The sequence below is a fragment of the Phaseolus vulgaris genome, chromosome 5 (genome assembly GCF_000499845.2).
Source record: "Phaseolus vulgaris cultivar G19833 chromosome 5, P. vulgaris v2.0, whole genome shotgun sequence".
NCBI classification, from domain to species: Eukaryota; Viridiplantae; Streptophyta; class Magnoliopsida; order Fabales; family Fabaceae; genus Phaseolus; species Phaseolus vulgaris.
This window is the reverse complement of record NC_023755.2, coordinates 38971596-38991509: the sequence shown is the minus strand read 5'-3', so window position 1 is coordinate 38991509 and position 19914 is coordinate 38971596. Positions and strand designations below refer to the sequence as shown.

At 31.0% G+C, this 19914-nt stretch overlaps 2 protein-coding genes across 4 annotated transcripts; both read right to left on the bottom strand.

Moving 5' to 3' along the window:
• Positions 1 to 2283: 2283 nt before the first annotated feature.
• On the bottom strand, positions 2284 to 4873 carry LOC137835873 (transcription factor bHLH87-like). Of its 2 annotated transcripts, XM_068644614.1 has the most exons (3): positions 4285 to 4873; positions 4011 to 4185; positions 2284 to 3826 (listed from the first exon to the last, which is right to left on the bottom strand). In XM_068644614.1, the coding sequence occupies exon 3, from the start codon at positions 3731 to 3733 to the stop codon at positions 2447 to 2449; it is 1287 nt and encodes a 428-aa protein (XP_068500715.1). In that variant the 5' UTR covers positions 3734 to 3826; positions 4011 to 4185; positions 4285 to 4873; the 3' UTR covers positions 2284 to 2446. The 2 variants fall into 2 exon arrangements, with proteins under 2 accessions (XP_068500715.1, XP_068500716.1); XM_068644615.1 differs by lacking the exon at positions 4011 to 4185 and having other exon boundaries at positions 2323 to 3826; positions 4285 to 4441.
• Positions 4874 to 12225: 7352 nt separating this feature from the next.
• LOC137835876 (uncharacterized) lies at positions 12226 to 18860 on the bottom strand. 2 transcript variants are annotated; one of them, XM_068644619.1, is made up of 12 exons: positions 18347 to 18800; positions 18039 to 18281; positions 17764 to 17940; positions 17021 to 17130; positions 16524 to 16632; positions 15297 to 15452; positions 15065 to 15180; positions 14810 to 14976; positions 14279 to 14409; positions 14069 to 14206; positions 13581 to 13660; positions 12226 to 12455 (listed from the first exon to the last, which is right to left on the bottom strand). In XM_068644619.1, the coding sequence occupies exons 1-10, from the start codon at positions 18662 to 18664 to the stop codon at positions 14099 to 14101; spliced, it is 1635 nt and encodes a 544-aa protein (XP_068500720.1). In that variant the 5' UTR covers positions 18665 to 18800; the 3' UTR covers positions 12226 to 12455; positions 13581 to 13660; positions 14069 to 14098. The 2 variants fall into 2 exon arrangements, with proteins under 2 accessions (XP_068500720.1, XP_068500719.1); XM_068644618.1 differs by lacking the exon at positions 12226 to 12455 and having other exon boundaries at positions 12983 to 13660; positions 18347 to 18860.
• Between the last annotated feature and the right edge of the window lie 1054 nt (positions 18861 to 19914).

Below are 19914 nucleotides of genomic sequence, written 5' to 3'. Positions count from 1 at the left end.
AACTCTCATGACATCAAGCCATGTTTATATTATTTCATGTCGGTATTTTTTTAGGTTTCGAATTTTATATAAATAATGATAATCTCTATAAAGTTTCATTATTATATAATGGATTAGGTTTGTTTTTTTATATCTTTGATCTTTTATTAACTTTAGTACTGGAGTGTTTTTTAGTAAATTACAATAAAATTAAGATAAAAAAAATAATTAATTATTATATTAACTAAATTATATACTTATTTTAGAAATTAAAAAATTATTGGTATATATAAAATAGTTTTAATTATTAATAAATATTTATAATGTAGTTTTTAAATTGGTATCTAATCATTAGCTACCAAGATTTTAACTCCTAATTACTTATATTTTAAATTAATCTATATATTAGTAGCTAAAATTTTGATAATTAATTTAGATACCAATTTTAAAATTATTTTATAAATTTTTATTAATAATAGAAATCATTTTAGATATTAATAAACTTTTAATTTATAAAATAACCTTTAATTCACTTGATATAGTAACTAATTATTTTAATCTTTAAAATTAATTTCTATTTAATGATTTTCTTGTTGTAGTAATAACAGTGATATCTCTGAAGGTTGATAGAAATACATAAGAGTTATATATGTTAGGGTAATGATACATTGACAACCCACATTTTTTATACAACCACATTACAACTCTCAGTCCTACTATATCACTATATTACAAGGGGGTGTAACCTCGAGATTATGTATATGGGTTGGGTTACCTCTGAAGTAGTCCTTTAATTTAATTTATTCATTGCTGATGAAAAAAACACAACTCTCAGTATTATTATTTTAATATTTTTTTAATATCATTTAATTTCAACTTACTCTTTATTATATATATTTAGTTCTAAACTCGTCACATCAAAATTGTATACAACAATCTATAAGTTTGAGAATGTATCATTTTTCGATATGTCATATAAAGCCAGAAACATTAGATTTTGGAGAATAGAAAAAGAAAATGGTATAAACTTGAGATTGAAAGAAGTAGTGGGAGATTATATATACTTGGTGATGATGAATGGTGAACAAAAAGTAAGAATAATTCTAAAGCATGACAGACGAAAGGCCGAAAGGGTTTCATTTTGTACTGGAAAACGCCACATGCAGATACAGTAGCATTGCAAAGAGGCATGTGCTTAGCCAAGATATTCGAGCCAAATTAAAATAATCCATGTTCTTCCACATTACCACCCACATCATGTTTCGTTGTAGTATTAGCCATCGTTATCATACTCATCATCATTAACAATATCATTACTTACACTAATATTTAACACCTTCTTCTCAACTTCTGAATAAGACACACGGGTTTGCTTTATGACAAACACCCCTGCCAAAAAAGAAGAATATACACGTGCCCAGCAATGAGTTTAGACTGATTTTCAAGAGCACGCTTTGGGTTGAATCAAGGAGACAGGACCACTGACTCAGCTCACATCTCTTGAGGGAATGTCTCTTGCATTTCTTTATTTATCTAACAAACCACTTGTTCTTCAAGAAAACCTTCAAGATCTCAAACAAAAGAAGAACACTTTTGAGTACTGCATCAAACTATTTTAAAACCAACTTAAAGTGCCAATCACTTTCTAGCCTTTCATCTTAATCATGGGTGGTATAATTGCTACACCTTTCTGTAAGCTAAAAGGTTGTGTAATTCACTTCTTTACTTTCGCTACTTTTACCATAACCATCTTTTGTTCGTAAAAGTAAAATGCAATGCCGTGGAAGCATTAAAAGCTTGCCTTGATTCACTCACTCGTGCATGCCCATGATTTATGATAGCAGCTACAAAATTGCCGTGATTGATGAGAATTTTAAACAAGTCTCTCACTGTAAATATTCTGAATTGATGTAAATATTCTGATTTTGAAGACAGTGGTGTGTTTTGTGCAGATTTTTTTATTTTTATATCCTTATTGTAAGGTCGGTTTGATGAGTTTGGCGCTTAGGTGTTTGGTTTACTTATGTTTGCTTGGTTTACTTATGTTTGCTGACAAAGATCAAGTTTAGTTGTTGGACTTTTGTGTCTTGTCTTGAAAATGTGTTCTTTTGGAGGATTGATGTAATTGTATATTGATGTGCTCTAGAATTTTGTTATGGTAGGTTAATGTGACTGATGTGTTGTAATGTAGGATCCCAACTTATAAGAAACTTGTGTTGAGATTATTTGTATAAGAGTTAGAATATCTTCAATCGTCTCATTTTATTTTGTTTTTTTGTTTTTTTACTGATAAAAAACTAGATATTCTGAAGAAAATTAAGACGTAATTTACTACTTATGAACAAAATTGAAGTTTTGGGTAGGACATATATGAGCATATGTTAATCAAAGACCCGAATGAAATACAATTAGAGGTTATGAGTTCTGAGACTATTTTTACATTTTTTCTTCTCTTCCACGATAATAATCATTTCCAACCCTTGGAATGTTGGATATGGGTGTGGCCGCTAGGGTTTTGGAGGGGGAAATGTGTTTGTATGGGAAAAGAAGGGTTGAAAGAGAAGGCTATGTTAGGAGGAGAATTCACTGTCTGAAGCTTGTTACCTATATTTTCTAGTGCTTTGACTTGTGCTCTGAGAAACTTGAGGTAGTTTGCAGCTTCATCAAGCATTGATGCAGTGTCCATCTTGCTTCCACCAGGCACAATCTTCTGCAAAACCCTAATCCTCTCACTTATTCTCTCCCTTCTTTCCCTGGCAGCCACAGTCTGTGGATCAGTTGATATCTTAACATTCTTCCTCTTAGGCTTTTCCACCACTTCCAATCCCAAGTTCACTGGCCTAAAAGCTGCAGCCCTATATATCATTTCCTTCATTTGTGCTACTGCCTCTGGATCAGGTTCTTCAAAGGAAGGTGACACAGATGAATTTGGCTGCTGGAAGTTGATATTTGATGAACCAGGATGCTTATCCCATCTGGGTCTCTTGGACTTTGGTGAAGTCTCTGAGACAAGCCTGAAAGAATTATGAGCAATGCTGAAGCATGAATTGCTCCCTTTTGTGCAAATAACTTCAGAATCTATAACTCTTGCTTGACTGATATATTGATCTGAGAAGCTTTGAGACACTGTTTCATCCAGCTCATTCACTGATGGATACTGCATGTCACTGTTTCTTGCATTGGAAGCATTGCTCTCAGATTCACCCGAGGAAACTGCACTGCCATAATTGAAGTTACATAAGTTTGTGCAGTCAGATAAAACCATCATGGAAATCCCATCATCTTCGATAGATGTGTCTGTGTTGCCATTTTTAGTATCTGAAAGCAAGCAATCAAGTGACTCAAGAGAACAGGTAGCCTTGCCGTTTTGTATACCATTGATAAGGTGTTCTTGCTGGTGGCTCGTGTTGAAATCTGTTTGATAATTGCTAGTTTGGTTCATATTGGCAGAAAGGGAGGGACATGATTGGGATGTTAAAGCTTCTCCCCAACTGGCTCCAGCTGCTCCTGATTTCACAGGCATGGTTGCTGTTCTTTGTGACAGAATACTCATTATCTCAGAAGTGGATGGGTGAACCATCTCCCTTTCTTTTTCAGAACAGGGATATGGATAACCTGTTTGATTGAGAACACTTGAAAAAAGGTGTGGCAAGGAATGATGATACTCTCCTTCAAGGTCTTGAGGATGACTACTCCACAAGCTCGGTATGTTACCAACAAGTTGTGATGAGGAATCCCAACTTAGACCGTCCATAGGTGATTGATTTCTTGACAACAATCACTGATGAACTGAAACTAAAAGAGATCCAATTGACTGTTGAAAGACAAAGTGCTCCTCCTTAATTACCTATATATCATGTTGAAGACATATATCAGAAGACACATAGGTACCAAATTAACATATATATTTCCAAATGTATTATTATGTGTAGTAAACACATGCCATATCTCAAACAGGACCGTCTATATGTGTGAAAAACTAAAAAATATATACTTAAGTACAAATATAATTATAATTTTCAAGAGCTTACCAATGTAGATCTAGCTGTTTCCAAAACAAGAAAACTAACTAAGAGCCAAAAGGATAAGAACAATCTGGTAGTAGCATTAGCTGCCTTATTCAACGGAGTAGGATGAAGATTGTGATGAAGGGAAAGAAAACAACCAAAGCTAGCTATGTCAGATGGAGCAACTGAATTTTATGTACTGTTTCATTATGAACAGTAAGTTTAGTTCAGTGCTTCAAAACATTGACCAGATACAAAACTGACGAGAGAATAAAAAGCTAGAGAATAAAGATTGTACCTTCAGATGCCATGGAATACAAGTACTGATGGTGCAGTGTGTTTGTTGAATGGAAGCTTATATAGATTGGAAGAACAAAAGATATGAGCTTTTAGAAAAAAAATATTGGAACTTGAACAATTATGTCAGAAAATTGTACAATAAATAGGCATTGATCATGTATTATGAGAAAAAGGAGAGGGTATATAATATGCTTTAACAGTTTTTGAGCAGTACAATGGTTTTTGGAAAAGATAAGGCTAATGGGTGTGTAAGACTATATTTTTGCAGACGGGGACATGGAAATTTTGAATCTCAGCTGATTGAATATTTTATTATCTGTTTGTATTCTTTTTAAGTGGGGAAAGCTCTGACCTCTTTTTGGTTGCTTATGGATATTCCATGCGCACTGTAAAGTTGCAGTGAAAGTGAGAGCATCTGTTACAGCATCACTCTCTTTCCAAAGATTTTTGTTAATCATAGTTTTAATCATAGCCTTGTGATGTTCTTCACTTTCTACTATTGTAATTGTTTAAGTCGAAGTGGTAAATTCTTGAGGAATCTACTGATTATATCAGAACCACAGTACTGATGTAAGATTCAACTTTCTGCAGTTTCAAATGCTCCACCTTCAAAACTTAGTGACCTGTATCAATCAAATGAGTGAGTTTTACTTGTATATTAATATTTTTATCTATAAAACTTCTCTGCCTCTCTTCTTTTTATGTATATCAGTTGTATTAAGAACCCAATTTCATCTTCTAATATACTAGCAACACTAGTAAAAAAATATATAATACAGAGGATTCTATGTCCTTATGTCATTGAAAATACTGTAAAATTTATTGTGTATAACATCTTATAATTTAATGAGACATTTTCAGTACATCAACTGGCTTAAGAATATGTTTGAATAGGATTATTTACTGAGAATAATGTTACACTATTTCCACCTAGTTATCTTGCAGTAACTTTTGCAATAAGGCAAGAAGAGAGAAAAGTGTAGAAAAGTGATGGTTTGGGAATAGTGTTGTTGTTAAAGAAAGAGTGAAATTAGGAAGAGAAAGTTGGTTGAATAGTGTGTCTGGTCAGGTTTGTGTGAAGTTTGAAGGAGTTGAGTTGGTTTGATTTCATTGCATTGGTGCCATGGAGACAAGGAAGGAGGGGTCTCACTTCTCATAAGCTCCTCACATGCACCCCATCATTACACCTCATTCAATGGCTTCCCATACCATTCAACATCTTCTTTCTCTCTTCTTTCTCACTTCTTCACCATCCACTACAACACAAATCCTATGGTAACACACATTTCATACCACAATATTGTAAGTTTAAGCTTTAAAAAAATAGGATAAATTTTGATGGGAAATTGTTTTTTTTTTTTCTATGTGAAATTATTTTTCGTCTTTAGTTTTAGTTTAAATTTAAGGTTTAAGATTTAAAATTTAAAATATTAAAATATTTCAGGTTAATTAACCTAAATTAAGAATTTATGGTTTAGGGTTTCATACCACAATATTGTAAGTTTAAGTTTTAAAAAAATAGGATAAATTTTGATGGGAAATTAAATTGTTTTTTTTTATGTGAAATTATTTTTTTTCTTTAGTTTAAATTTAAGGTTTAAGATTTAAAATTTAAAATATTAAAATATTTCATGTTAACTAACAACGTAAATGTTAATTTAAAAAAAAAATTGTTACTTAAAAAATTTTTGATAAAGATATATTTTAATAATTTTCTTACTAGTGAAAGTTAATATATGTGAGAAACCTGATTCTCTTCACTTAAATGTTACTTTTTTTACTATCCTGTTTCCATTCATAAAACTAAAAATTAAAACTTTAAAAAATTTTAATCGGTTATTTAAGACCAATATAATGTTCATAACTTGTAAATATTTTAACTCTAATCATAGTAATAATAACTCATTTCATGACATATATATTTATACATATAAAAAATTAAATAATAACAATAGCTTTTAACCTTTTTTTTACATCAATATGTATAAAAAATAAAAATTTTAAGGGCAAAAAGAGGCATTATAGTGTATTTTTGTTTTCTAAAATTACGTAAATAAGTATGTTATGTTTGGAATAACATCTTCATAAAAAAAGTTATTTTAAAACACGCCTTTATAATGTAAAATTTTATCTTATAGTAGTGCCAGTTTAAATGTATTTTATTTAGAAGTCCTTGTTTAAAACCTAACTTTAGATTATTATATTTTAAGTTTTGGATGAAGTCGTGTTTATAAATAGAATTTTAGAGATTTTTTAGTTTATATTGAATCGTATTTATAAATATAATTTTAAAATTCTTTTTTAAATTGAGATAAATTTGTATTCTTTAACATATTATTCTAATTAAGTTGCTTTATTGAATTATGTGAAATTATGTGTACTTTAAATTATTACTATTAAATATCTTATTTATTTATTATTATATTGTTTAATCTCATAATTCAGTTCAGTTTAAATATAGTTTTATTTTAAGAAAAAATTAATTTTCAAAAATTAAATTAATATCAGTTAGTTCAATTTTTTTAATAATTTATTTTTTTATAAAATTCAGTATAATTTATTTTAATTCCAAAAATAATAATCAGTAACTTAACCTAGCTTCTAGAAGAATTTGTCCTGGTATCTACCATTCATATTTTCCCTTATTCTCATTCAATTTTTTCATAACACTCAAATGTCATTTTCACCTTCTTATCTATTTCATCTACTCTTCTTCTTTTCTCCCATTTATAATAACCTTTCACTTCAATATCTTTTATGTTTATATGTAACATTTTAAACATCAACATCATAATTTAAATCTTATTAATTATATAAAAAAAAAGTAACTAAAATATATTAGTTTGTTAATTTTTATACCAATTATCTTTGAAGTTATATTAATAATAATTTCTTAAACAATTTGGTGAATGGAGAAAGAAATCTCTAGAGACCGTTCATTTTCAATTTGGTGGGCCCCACTTTGGGCCTGTGTCTGCCAAGCCCAAGAATATGGGACGTGAGCCGTTGGCTTGTCAGCTCGAATCGGCTCGGCTCATTAGCCAGCTGCTTATGGTCCCCAATTTAAAATGTTATTTTATATTGTAGGGCCCACGTGTTGTCTGACATGGCCATTTTTCATTGGTTCAACTTCTGTTTAGATAGGCTCATACACAGCAAATCATTAAATCTTTTATAGTTTACCATACAATATTAACAACACTCAATAATATATATAGTATATTACAATATTAATTAGTAAATTAAATGAATAATTTTTTATTAGAAATAGTACCAAAGTGCATTAAAAAATTCTACTTAGTTATATATCTTACAATTCAAATATTATTATTTTATAAATTTTATTATTTAAGTTAGTCTTCTTAATTTACCAAAAACAAATATTTTCATGCATTTTTTACTAAATTACTAAATTTATAATGAAGCAATTACGTTTTGAAAAGGAAAAATATTATTTTTTATTCATTTTTTAAGAAAATTATTTTGATCTTGTGTTATTTAGTATTTTTCATCACACGTCATTTGTTATCAGAAGATTAATACTTCGATAAGATATATAAAAAAATTAATAATAAAATGTGAGAAAATTTAAAACATAAATTTTACAAAATAAAAATTACTAATTGATAAAATGTCAAATAGATATTCTAATAAAATTAATCATTTTAATTTTTTAATCAAAAATTTTAAAACATTAATTTTCATTTGTCAAATAAACATTTCAAAAGTACTTAGTAATAAAAAAAAAAGCAAAAAGGAGTTGTATTATGATATGGGTGTGGCCATTTGATCCAACCACCATCCATCCTTAACATTATTATCATATTTTATACAATTTCAATATGCATATTTCTTCTTCCTCTTATTTCTTATGTTTTCATTAAATAGGAGGTTAATAGTGAGAATCATGAACTAAAAGATTTTATTTTATTTTCGTATTTAATAAATTGTAAAAAAAATTAGTTTAAACTCTACAACAAATATTTATTTATATTTTTTATTATTATATTAATTTTTTAAAACATTTCTCTATTAATTTCTTAACTTATTTTTGTCATAATAATTTATATATATTTTATCATATTTTAATGTAGATAAAAGAAAAGAAAATAAAGATATATCATTCTTAAATAATTTAGATTGTATAACAGCTGTTTCAATTTAATGAAAAATCAATAAATCTCTTATTGTATATCAATACACGCAACAAAAAGAGAGTAAAATAAAATAAAATATATATATATATATATATATATATATCACTTTTTAATAATTTAGATTGTAAAACAGGTACTTCAATTTAATAAAAAAAATCAGTAAATAGGAAAACTGGACATAACATCACATATTTAAATCAAAGTTTTTTTTATTAAATATTAAATTAAAAAATCATTAGATCCTCTAAACAAAAAATAGTCATATACTAAAAACTTAATAAGAAAACTTGAAATTTATCTGTCTATTATTTATATACAGAAGAAAACTATCTAAAAAATCACATCAAAAACCAGAAAAGAAAACATTTCAACCAAACCCTATTATATAGAAGGATTTAATATGTATTCACAAAAACTAATGTCCAAATTAATATTAAGGGTAAGAAAGATTAAAAAAAAATCCATTTGTGGCCATTCTCTCTCTGTAACAATAGCTAAAAATACAATGAGACCAACTTATGGTAAAAGAAAAAGAAAGTAATCATCGTGTCCTAAAATATAGATATCATATTCAATTAAAAAAATTAAGTTTTAATTTGCAAGTTTGGGAATAGAAAATGATTTCAAAGAAGATTCTTAATTTTGTTAAGAGAAAAAAAAATGGTTTTAAAGATGATTTTACGCTTTTGCGATTAGAAAGAATGAAAATGTGATTTGGAAGACAAATCTTTAATACTTCCAATACTCAAACAATCTTTAGGAATCAAAATCAAAATTTATTTAAATACACATTCACTTATTAATTCTTTGAAACGTTTAAAGACAAAATCGAGTAATTTAAATACATCTTTTCTCATTAACTCTCTGAAACGCTTAAAGTAATAGTTTTGAGTTTCAAAATTGATAAATACATATGTATTGATTATTGATCACAGTAAGAGACTTAAATTAAAATACCAAATTAAGCAATTTCCAATCTCTTGCTATGATTTTGGATTATTATGTGAAGAATTTTTCAAGTAAAATAAATTATTAATTAGTCTTAATGTTATTTAATTATACCTAATCGAGTAGTTTTTGTGTTTAGATTTTTTTTTTACTTAATCCTAACATTTATTTTATCTTCCATCTCTTTTTCACTCAGTTTTTTTTTTTTTATCTTTCTCTTCATGTAAGTAACCTTAATTTGTCACTTTATCTCATTCTCCCATAGTTTCAAAACAAGTTATTGCATATGAACAGTCTTCTCAAGAGCTATATGAGGATGGATTCAGAGAAAGTGAGATAAGCAGGGATGGAGCAATGAATTGAAGGAAGGAGTATTATGAAAACTGCAGGTTCTATATGGTTGAGCCAAACTGAAATTAAATAAAGCATTGAATAAAGAAGATGATGAACCCCACAACCATGACTTTTTCAAGTTTTTCTAGCCTTCACTCCAAACCATGAGTCATACAATGCACACTTTTAATATTATATCATAATAAACTCTCAAAATCTTGAGTTCTAGAAAGTACACAAAGGCTATTATAATTTAAAAGACCTAATCCAAAAGACTGGTCATTTAATACAAAAGTCTCCTCAATTAGTTTATTTTACTTTTAACAAAATATTAGAATTTTTGAACACTTGTGTTGTACAATACTGACTTCACACTCTTATTATATACAGTAAATGTATCTTTAGATAACTTCTCTAAACAATATTAGGAGAAAAAGTATAAAATATTTTTTTATAAATTAAAATTAGTTTATGTGTGAGTTTTCAATGAGAAACTAATATAAAAAGGGTTTTATAAATTAGTTTATTAATTTTAACTTTAAAGAACTATTTTATTTTTCCTTTTAAAAATGTTATAGTGTAAAATTTTATTTAAAGGGATGTTATATTTATAGAAAATAAAAATAACATCACTTAAGACATGTTGTATGAAAACAAGCAATTGCTTGTATATTTATGATTGATTAATTTTGATGTAACTCGTTCATTATATTATGTTAAAGTAATAAAAATTATGATAAATTTTTTTATTATGTAATAATTTAAATTATATATATATTGGGTTCCTAAAGTGGATGTACTAGATAGATAGAGTTAGTACTTAATTTGGAAAAAATTGAGTCATAACTTTAACATTATCTTCAATCTAAAACCATAAGACATTAGATTTGTCAATCCTTCTTTTTATATATTGTTCGTGTTCTTAGTGAGCTTGAGTCAAGATGTAATTAATCAACAATTGTCAATAATTTTCTCAATTTTCTTTGATTATCTATCTTCTAGGTCTTTCGACTATTTACATTCACGAATGCACGAACTCGTGGATTCATGACTTGTCAAACGAGAGAAGTATGTACCTGCAATATACTCTGACGATCAAGTTAGTTAGAACCTTAATTAGTCATAAATTTTCTACCATTCTATATCTATGAATCCATTAATTTTATTTATATTATTAAATAATGAACCTGCAACCTAGAGTATTTTTTTTAGCCGAAACCCAATCTTCTTATCATTAGGGTTCACTTGTTAATAATAATTGATTAATATTTATTATAGAACTTGATTTTGATTTTATTTTGTTGACTTCAATCATCAACTATCTTTCTCTCATTCTTTAGAATTTAGGTTTAGAGTTGTTAAAATGTTAAAATGTCTGAAAATACTTTTCGGTCTTAGATAGTAAAGATAGTTGAGAAATTGAGTCATTCAGCTCACTTCACTCATCTTTACTCAAAATGACAGAAACTATACTTGAATGCATTATATATATATATATATATATATATATATATATATATATATATATATATATATGATTGATTAGGTCATAGTGCAAAAATGAAAGAAAGATGTCGGCCAAAGATGAGATAGGAAAAGGGAAGGGCATGTGATGAGGATGGTTGATGGTTGAAAGAAAGGATTAACACCAACCATGACTTGTCGTGGTCGTAAAAAAGCTTCTCTCTCATTGTTTTGATGGTAGTGAGTGAAATGGCATGCATGCACATAGAAGGAGTTTGTCACATTCAATGGCCTTAGCTGAACAACCAAATAAAAGGAATGACCCTACAATGGGGGAAGATGATGATGTTGAGCCCCACGTGCACACCACTCCAGGCCCACACAATCATCCCTCTCCTTTTCTCTTCTTTCCTCCTTCAACTTCAAACAATATCATTCTTCATTCTTCATTACTGTTACCATCATTCTACAATACCTAACTTTTACTGCATACACTCCCCTACACCACTACATTCCAATAAATACATACAAAACCTCATCATCATCATCTTTCCTCGAATATACTCCTCCTCACATCTCCACCAACCCTTTTCAATATCACACCAACTTTTATCTCCACCTTAAACAACCTACCAATCATCTTATTTTTTACAAGATAAAGGTTACTTCAACTCTATTTTTTCTTTATTTTACAGCATCTTATTCAAAGAGAGAGAAAGATGAGATCAAATATGTTTTTGCTATTTTATAAAAAGATATACATACTATATGTTTTTAATCACGGTTGCATGCCACGCTTGACGTGCTTAAAGAAGGGAAAACAAATCCAAATCTGTCATTGTGGAGACAACATTAAGGAAAATCACACAAATTAGGCTCAAATGACCTAAGTCTCGTCGCTCTCACTTATTTTCAAGGGATCAGTCTTTTGGGGTTTTGTGCAAAAATAGTAATATAGCTCTTAAAGACTTCTACTGCAGTTAAAAATAATAAATTATCTTCAGGTATTCTCTTTGGGTCAATGGTCATGCATACCATTAATGCCAATATCCTTTTGTTGTAGTCATATAATATCTGTAACTTTTAAACCAAGCTGGACAATTGTCCGTACTTTAAAATTATTGTCATGAGTATGTCACGGGAGAAAACAATATCGTGTCTCACAGCATTTAAAGCCATGGTTGTTTGAATAAATTACCATTGTTCGTGTTTCTGTTCCTGTCAGTGGGGCCTTCAGTTTCACCACCATGTTGTACCGAAGTTTCATCTGAAATACCGGCCAGACAAATCAAGTAATGTCAAGATAGATTGCAATTTATCGCCAATTGTTAAAACACAATAAATTACAGACGAGTACAACAAGAATTCCTTTGTTTGCTGTGGCAACATTTTGGCCATCATCAGCAGTCCAGACCACAAATGATGACCATAAGCCACAGGCAATCAAATCTCTGCCTCAGTTCTAAATCAAGAATTCAAATTCATGGGTGAATACAAAAATGGAAACATTTCAGTAATATCTATAACCATTTTCTCTGATAAATTTATATTTGTTTTTTTAAGAATATAGAGACCACAGTCTTGGCCTGTCTTTAAATATTTGAGTCATTTATCTTCATTAAAGCTACATTCTATAATAGGGGGAGTATTGCGAAAGATACAAGTCTTGTTTAGCGTACAAAATTATGTTCATTGCAGCAAGATTTATTGCCTGCTTTCAGTCTGAACAGATACCCTATCATCCCACAGAAAAACAGACCTAGGGTACAAATACGAAAGTTTTATCCCACAAGGTAAGTTAAGCTTCATGAATTACACAATGCCATTGATTTTGGTTTAAGGCTAAATCCTCAAAGACATTATTCACCAAGATCTCTCTCTTGATAACTTCTTCCAATACCACTCTCCCCGCCCCCGATTTCACAGGACTAGTAAAGTACAACAAATACACCATTCAAAATTACTTGAAAGCAAATCCCAATCAATACCACCTTCTTTCCTTATACAGCCACAACAATAGCACATAGTCTTCTTCCTAGATATGAAGTTAAAAAAACAATTTGATCTATTTATACACCCAGTGAATACTGTTTACGCATCCTGTTAAACATCTAATGTTTCAAGATGGACTTGTACTTCCACCTCAACTATGCAAGGATCTGACATTATCAATCTCATGATGGACTTGTCGCATCATATGAAGTGGGATCAACACTCAACGGTAATCCACATTTGGATGCTGCTAAGCATGAATCCAATCTTTTGGAACCTCCGCATAAATACTAATGTATGAGAAACTTTTGTAGGGTTGCAACAGTCTAGTCCATGCATGTTTTCCAATGCTACAACCATTCAAAATGAATTTTCGGTCGGCAAAGCATTAGTGTCACACCTTGCACCGTAAATGTACGAGTTTTCCATTGTCTTGAAGATCAAACCTTGATTTGTATGTTGTATTAAGCTTGTAATTCCCTGAAAGTCATGCAAGAAACAGATAAATAAAGGAGCAAATAAGCAGACAAACAACAGTAGAACTATAGAGAAAAAGAATTTTAATTAGTACGGATTGTCCGTAACTCAAAACTTCAAGTCATACTATACTATCTGTGGCCCATAACGCATTGTGAAAATTCAGTAACAGGCAATGTTACTGAGATAACCTATAACTTGACTGCATTGATAGTTAGCTGCAGCCATTTAATAAAGTCTCATGGCTATAAGAAACTGCTATATAAATTAGCAATCTCATTAGTAAGCCTTTTACCAAATCTAGACCATAAGAATTAATGATTTAGATATTTCAAAAAAATCACTAAAAGTTCTTCAGAGTCCAATATACAAACTCCCAAATGTAGCAGAGAAAATAAAATAGTGCCCAACCTTGAAATGGAAGTTTTAATATATCACAGATTACTGAAGCTCCAGAAGGCAAACACACTCAATATGAGGTGTGTGTGGGAACATGTCAACTGGCTGTAAGCTTATCAGTTTGTAACATCCTTTTATATTCTGTTCTGCCTACACAAAACCTTCAACAGCTCAAATAATTGAATCTCAAAGCACAAGAACATAAAATAAAATGACACATACCACATCATGACAAAGAAAATCAAGATCACGTGCACATGTGGCAGGATTACATGACACATACACTATGCGAGGTGCCTTAAGATTTAGCAGGAATTTGATCAACTTCATGTGCATGCCTGGACGATTGGGATCTGCATTTTGTTTACAAATGTGAGAAGTGCAATGCATTGGTATCACACAAAAACACAGTCAATCTTGTCAATTGTAATTTCAAGTCTGTCAGAAGAAAATTTTCAGCCTGTGTATTGAAGTCTTGACACAGGCATTTAAAAATACCAGTATAAATCAGCACATCTCCCTCCATACAAAATGTCAATTGAAGCAAGTTCCCCTCAATCGTAAACAAATCAGTACAATGATTTAATGAAATTAAATTAATTGGAAAAACACGGTGAATAACTGGCAAATCCAATAAGTAGAAGGATATCTCCATATGTACTTCTGATTAGGACTATATTCAAGTAATTAGCTTTCAGCAGCACAAGCGAAAGAAAGAGTAGGAATAAAGAAACTTGGAAAGAGCATCGAAACCTGAAATGACGATATCAGGTTTAGGAAAATTCTTCCCAAAATTTTCATCAATTTTATTGAGATCTCCCTGGATAAATGTTGCATTTTGTATGCCATTTATCTTGGCATTAAGACAAGCATCTGTGATGGCTTGAGGAACTACTTCATAGCCATAAACATGTCTTACTCTGTTAAAGATTGGAAGACAAAAAATTAATCTCATTGTTTCCCATTTTATCCTAAAATAATAAACACCAAATGAAGACAAAAGGTTACCTTCTTGCAAGCGTTAGACCTATGGTGCCTGTTCCACAAAACAAGTCAAGAACAATTTCTGAGCCATCACCCTTGACACCTGCGCAATCTTCTATAAGCTTGTATAAAACCTCTGCCTAGAAAGGAAAACAAAAAAGATTATTTTCTTGACAGATGACCATGGCTAAATTTAAGAAATAAAATATGGGACCAGATAAAGAGAATGCCAAATTTTTTTGAGCTTATTGCAAACCTGATAAGTGTTTGTTTGAAAGAAAGAGTTTGCTGATATTTGGAATGTAAGCCCTCTTAAGGTCTCTCTGATGTTAGATTTCCCATACAAAGTGTATTCTTCCTCTCCAACGGATGTGTTACCAACAGAAGTATTTACATTATTCATGACACTTACCTAGCATTCATGTAGAGAAGAAGCTTTAATGGTATTAAAAGCAATAAATAAATTTGGAATCAAGTAAACAAGGTCTTCGTGTGACAATTTCCCAAAAAAAATCTGTATGACTAGTGGCTTTAAAATATTGACTAAAATTGCATTGTAAACTGCTAGAGATGTAATTTAAAAACCATTCATATGCCTTCACCAAAACAGCTTAACCTTTTTGGGTTAGTTGGTTCATGAAACTGTAACAAAACCTTTATGACATTTGACCAAGTGGATTAATTTTTTTTCATGCTTTAAGCTCAAAAGACTCTTGAATGAAGGATGTGTTATAAAATTAAGCTTGTCAAAAATATCCAGAAGTTTACCTATGCAACTTAAATGTTAATGAATATAGTTGATACTTCTGGAGAAAAACAGTGAGAGTGAGGTGCCCAATTGATGCAATATATATCTGTCTGAGGCTGAGAAAGGTACTAATCAGTGAAAAGGAGTACAGCCTATGACCCTTCTAGATACAGCAAAAACAGCTTTATAGTTGTAAACAACAATTTTAAAAATTAAGTTAAAGAGATTTCTTCCGCATCCCCCTTTTGTTGCTTCTTTCAAAGCAGGTTTAAGTGTCACCCCCTCCCCAATATAGTACTATATAGTTACAGGGTCTACTCCCTGGATATGCCACTAAAAATTAAGCTAGCAAGTAGGGATAATATCAAAATAACAATAATTGGTAAGGACCACCACCTTCCCTGAAAGCTTAAGTTGTTAGGTTGAACCACTATATGGGTTTATGTAATTTAGACAACCCCTCATGTTATATAGGCTTGAAGCATGGAGAAGCACAAAGCCCATTTTACCTTGTACTCATAAACTCCATCATAAAAAATGCAAGCAGTAGCACAGATCAAACTCTAGACCAGGCTTACCATGTCAAGACCAACTATGGCAAAAAGCTTAAGTTGATAAGTAGAAGTACTATCTTCAATATAAACAAAAATTATTTACATTACATATTTCAAGAGTTTGGATAGTTAAGGAAGAAGCACATTCATAAGAAAAAAATTATAAAACTTGAGTACCAACCACTTCAGGAAATGCAGAAACTTTATCAACAAGGTATTTCAACAGCTCTGGCTTGTAGGAAGAGGTCACAAAGTTGACCATAACTTCAGGCTGACCAGTCGTTACATCGCTGGAACAAAAATCATATAATAATAATGATAAAAAAAGGTATCCTTCACATTCAAAGATATAAGAATCTATGGAAGGTAAAAGGACAAGTGTAATTTATGTGCAATAATAACTAAAAACAATCTTTAACTCTTAAGTATACGCCTGGCAATGCAGAACACCAAATTCTGCTACCAAGTTGTTCAGTTTGCTGCAAACAGAAATAAATTGCTATTTCCAACAAATCTGTTCATACATACCCATGGACTAGTTTTTAGAAAATTTGTTAATAGTTTGTACCCAGGTCCAATGCAATGTTTGACCTGTCACACTAGTGTATAGTCACAACTACAGTATCCATATGTACCTAAAACATTTAAGTGAGGGGTCACAAGATGTAACTTATATACCTTCCCGTTCTCAGCATCAAGTGCTTAAGAAATCCCATGTGTGAATGAACATTATATGGAGAAAAACCAAGTTGTGGATCTCTCCAACATTCTTGGATAGCTGCAAGCACCTACTCAGAAAAACCGAAAAAAGGTGTACTTTCCCTAATCAAATAAGATTCCAAGATTTAGCCAATCAAGTAAATAAGGTAGATAAAACAGACAACAATTTATATCTTGCGTAACCACTGCAATGGATAAAGCTGCAAAAGTAAAGACAAGAAAGGAACCACAAGGCAGTGAAACAAGACAATGGAAATTATCATAATGTCAGTGCTTCTTGGTATCTATTTTCAGGCAAGGTCCCTTCAGTTAGGTGTACATCTCCGTCAAAGAGCTCATGATAATCAAAAGCTTCAAATGGCTGATAACTATAAAGCACCCCATCCAACACACATATACACATCTATCTTTCTCATGGGTTATAATTATCATAATGATCAAGAATAGTTTTGTCTTAGTGGCTCAGGCTTTTGTAAGCAAAGCAAATTTCTATTTCTACTATAAATGGGGTTCCCTGAACTCGGATTTTTGTTACCTATTTTGATTATAAGATTTTAACTTTTAGAGACGTCAAATCTAGATAAAAGAACAGCATTAGACTGGCTCCGTGACAACCTTTCCGGTTCAAAATATACTAAAAACACAGAACTGCATACACACTATACAAGCTTGCAATTGTAAAAAAGCATAACACTGCATACCTTATTAGCAGGATGAGATTGCAATAAGCACTTGTCAACATTTAGAATTTTATCAAAAAAACCCGGAGCATGCAATCCCAGCGCAAAATTCTCATTTTCATTACCAGCATCATCAACACGTCGTTCATGCAGTGATTCCCTAGGCAACCATCTTTGGGGACCAAAGGAGAATTCCATCTGCATACACAACCATGTAAAACACACTACACATATCATTTACTCACCCGGAGCCGATATCTGGTTAAAAAAGAACAAGCACAAACAACAGCACCAACCTTATTCCTATAATGAAACTGAATATCACAAGGTACAATTGACTTCATAATGCCGTGCAATTGAACCAGTTCGCGCGAAAACCTTCCCACGTGAATCAACAAGTCACGGACCTGTTCCTCCTTGGCTCGGAGCTGAGCCTCGTAGGACAAGTTTTGCGTCTTGCAGCCTCCACAATAAGGAGAGTAGACACAAGGAGCATCAACAATGTCACGTGGAGGAGTTATGGTCTTCACCTTAGTTACCTGTGTTCTGTTAATTAAATCGGAAAATGAATAAAAATAAAACAGAAGAGAGAAGAGGCACCTACCTCGGCGTAATTTCCCTTTTTCCGAGTGACGCGGCCAATGAAGTGTTCGCCGGGAAGGGCGCGGTCGCATAGAACAACGAAACCGGTTTCGGGGATCTTGCAGAGGCCCTTGCCTTTGAAGGCGAGGGACTCGCAAACGAGTTCAAGGGTTTGGCCACGCTTCGGGAAGTAGGAATTAGGTTTGGGAATGGGGGGTTTGGGGTCAACGTCCTCTGCGAGAGAAGAAGAGAGAGTACAGAGAGAAGAAGAATAGCCAGAAGGTCGAAACCTTCGAATGTGCAGTGGCAGAGTGTTGGTGAAGTTTGAAATGCTCGCCATTTTGCTGCTGATTCCACCCTTAACGCTGCACCGAGCAAAGAGTGTGTAACGGAATGTTGAGTTTCGCGGCGGAGACGTTATAACTATATCATCAACAGGGTTGGAGTTAGAGGGATTGGCAACATAACGCTGTTGTAGATAGACCTGCACTTCTTAACAGTGTCCTTTTTTTCCCACAAAAAATCACTTTTGTGAGAAAGTAAACTCCTGAAAATTTCTATATATTTGTTTTAGATTTTAAAATAATAAAAAAAATACGAAAGTTTTCAACCGGATCTTGTAAAATTTGCTTTTTTTATTATTATTAATATATAGATTAAGATTTATGTTATAAATCAATCTATTTAAGTTTAAAGTTTAATTTTTAAGTATATTATCAAACTCATTTATAATCTATTTTAGTAATAATTTATTTAGTTTGAGTTGCCAATGTGATAAAAATATGATGGACATCTCATGTCAATTAATTATGATAAACACATTTCATATTATATAACTAAATACAAACTTTATCTTATAAGCCTATATTTATTAATAACATAAATTAATTTTCTCTTTCAATTAAAATCTCTAAAACTAATTATAACTTTTTGTTCCATAAAAAAATATGCACGACCTCAGATTCAGGGAATTCAGTTTAGTAAAAAATAAGTGTATTTTTAGTTAAATGTGCTATCTATCTTATACTTATGTGTTCTCTAATATATACCGATAAAACATCTCCTATTCTTTCTATGTAGAGTTTTGATATTAACTTACTTCAATAATAAAAATTAATTATTCAGTATTTCTCTATTTAGATGATACGGGATTAATGTCCTTAAATATCAGTATTGGAAGACGATGTTCTTATCATCATGTACACTTTTATATCAAAATCACTTTAAGGGCCATTTTGGTCTTCATATCTTGGCCTCTCCTCTCACCGAAGGGTAATCCACTCTCATTTTTTTTTACCAATTTTACCTCTTGTCCTTTATACAACGCCTACATGCTTGTCTGTTCTTGGAACTTGTGCACGTCCTCATTGGATATAAAGTTTACTTCAACACAAGGGTAGTTACAAATATTTTTCCAGCCATACATTGACTGAAATGTTAATTCAACTGAAAAGTAAAAATCTAATTTTAAATTTGCTATTATTACTTTATACATGTGTTGAAAGTTTTAAAATGGGTAATGCATTGAATTTGAAGCCATGGTCATGCTAACCTTATGCTTTCATTCGCTGAGCTAAATCTTGACCTGAG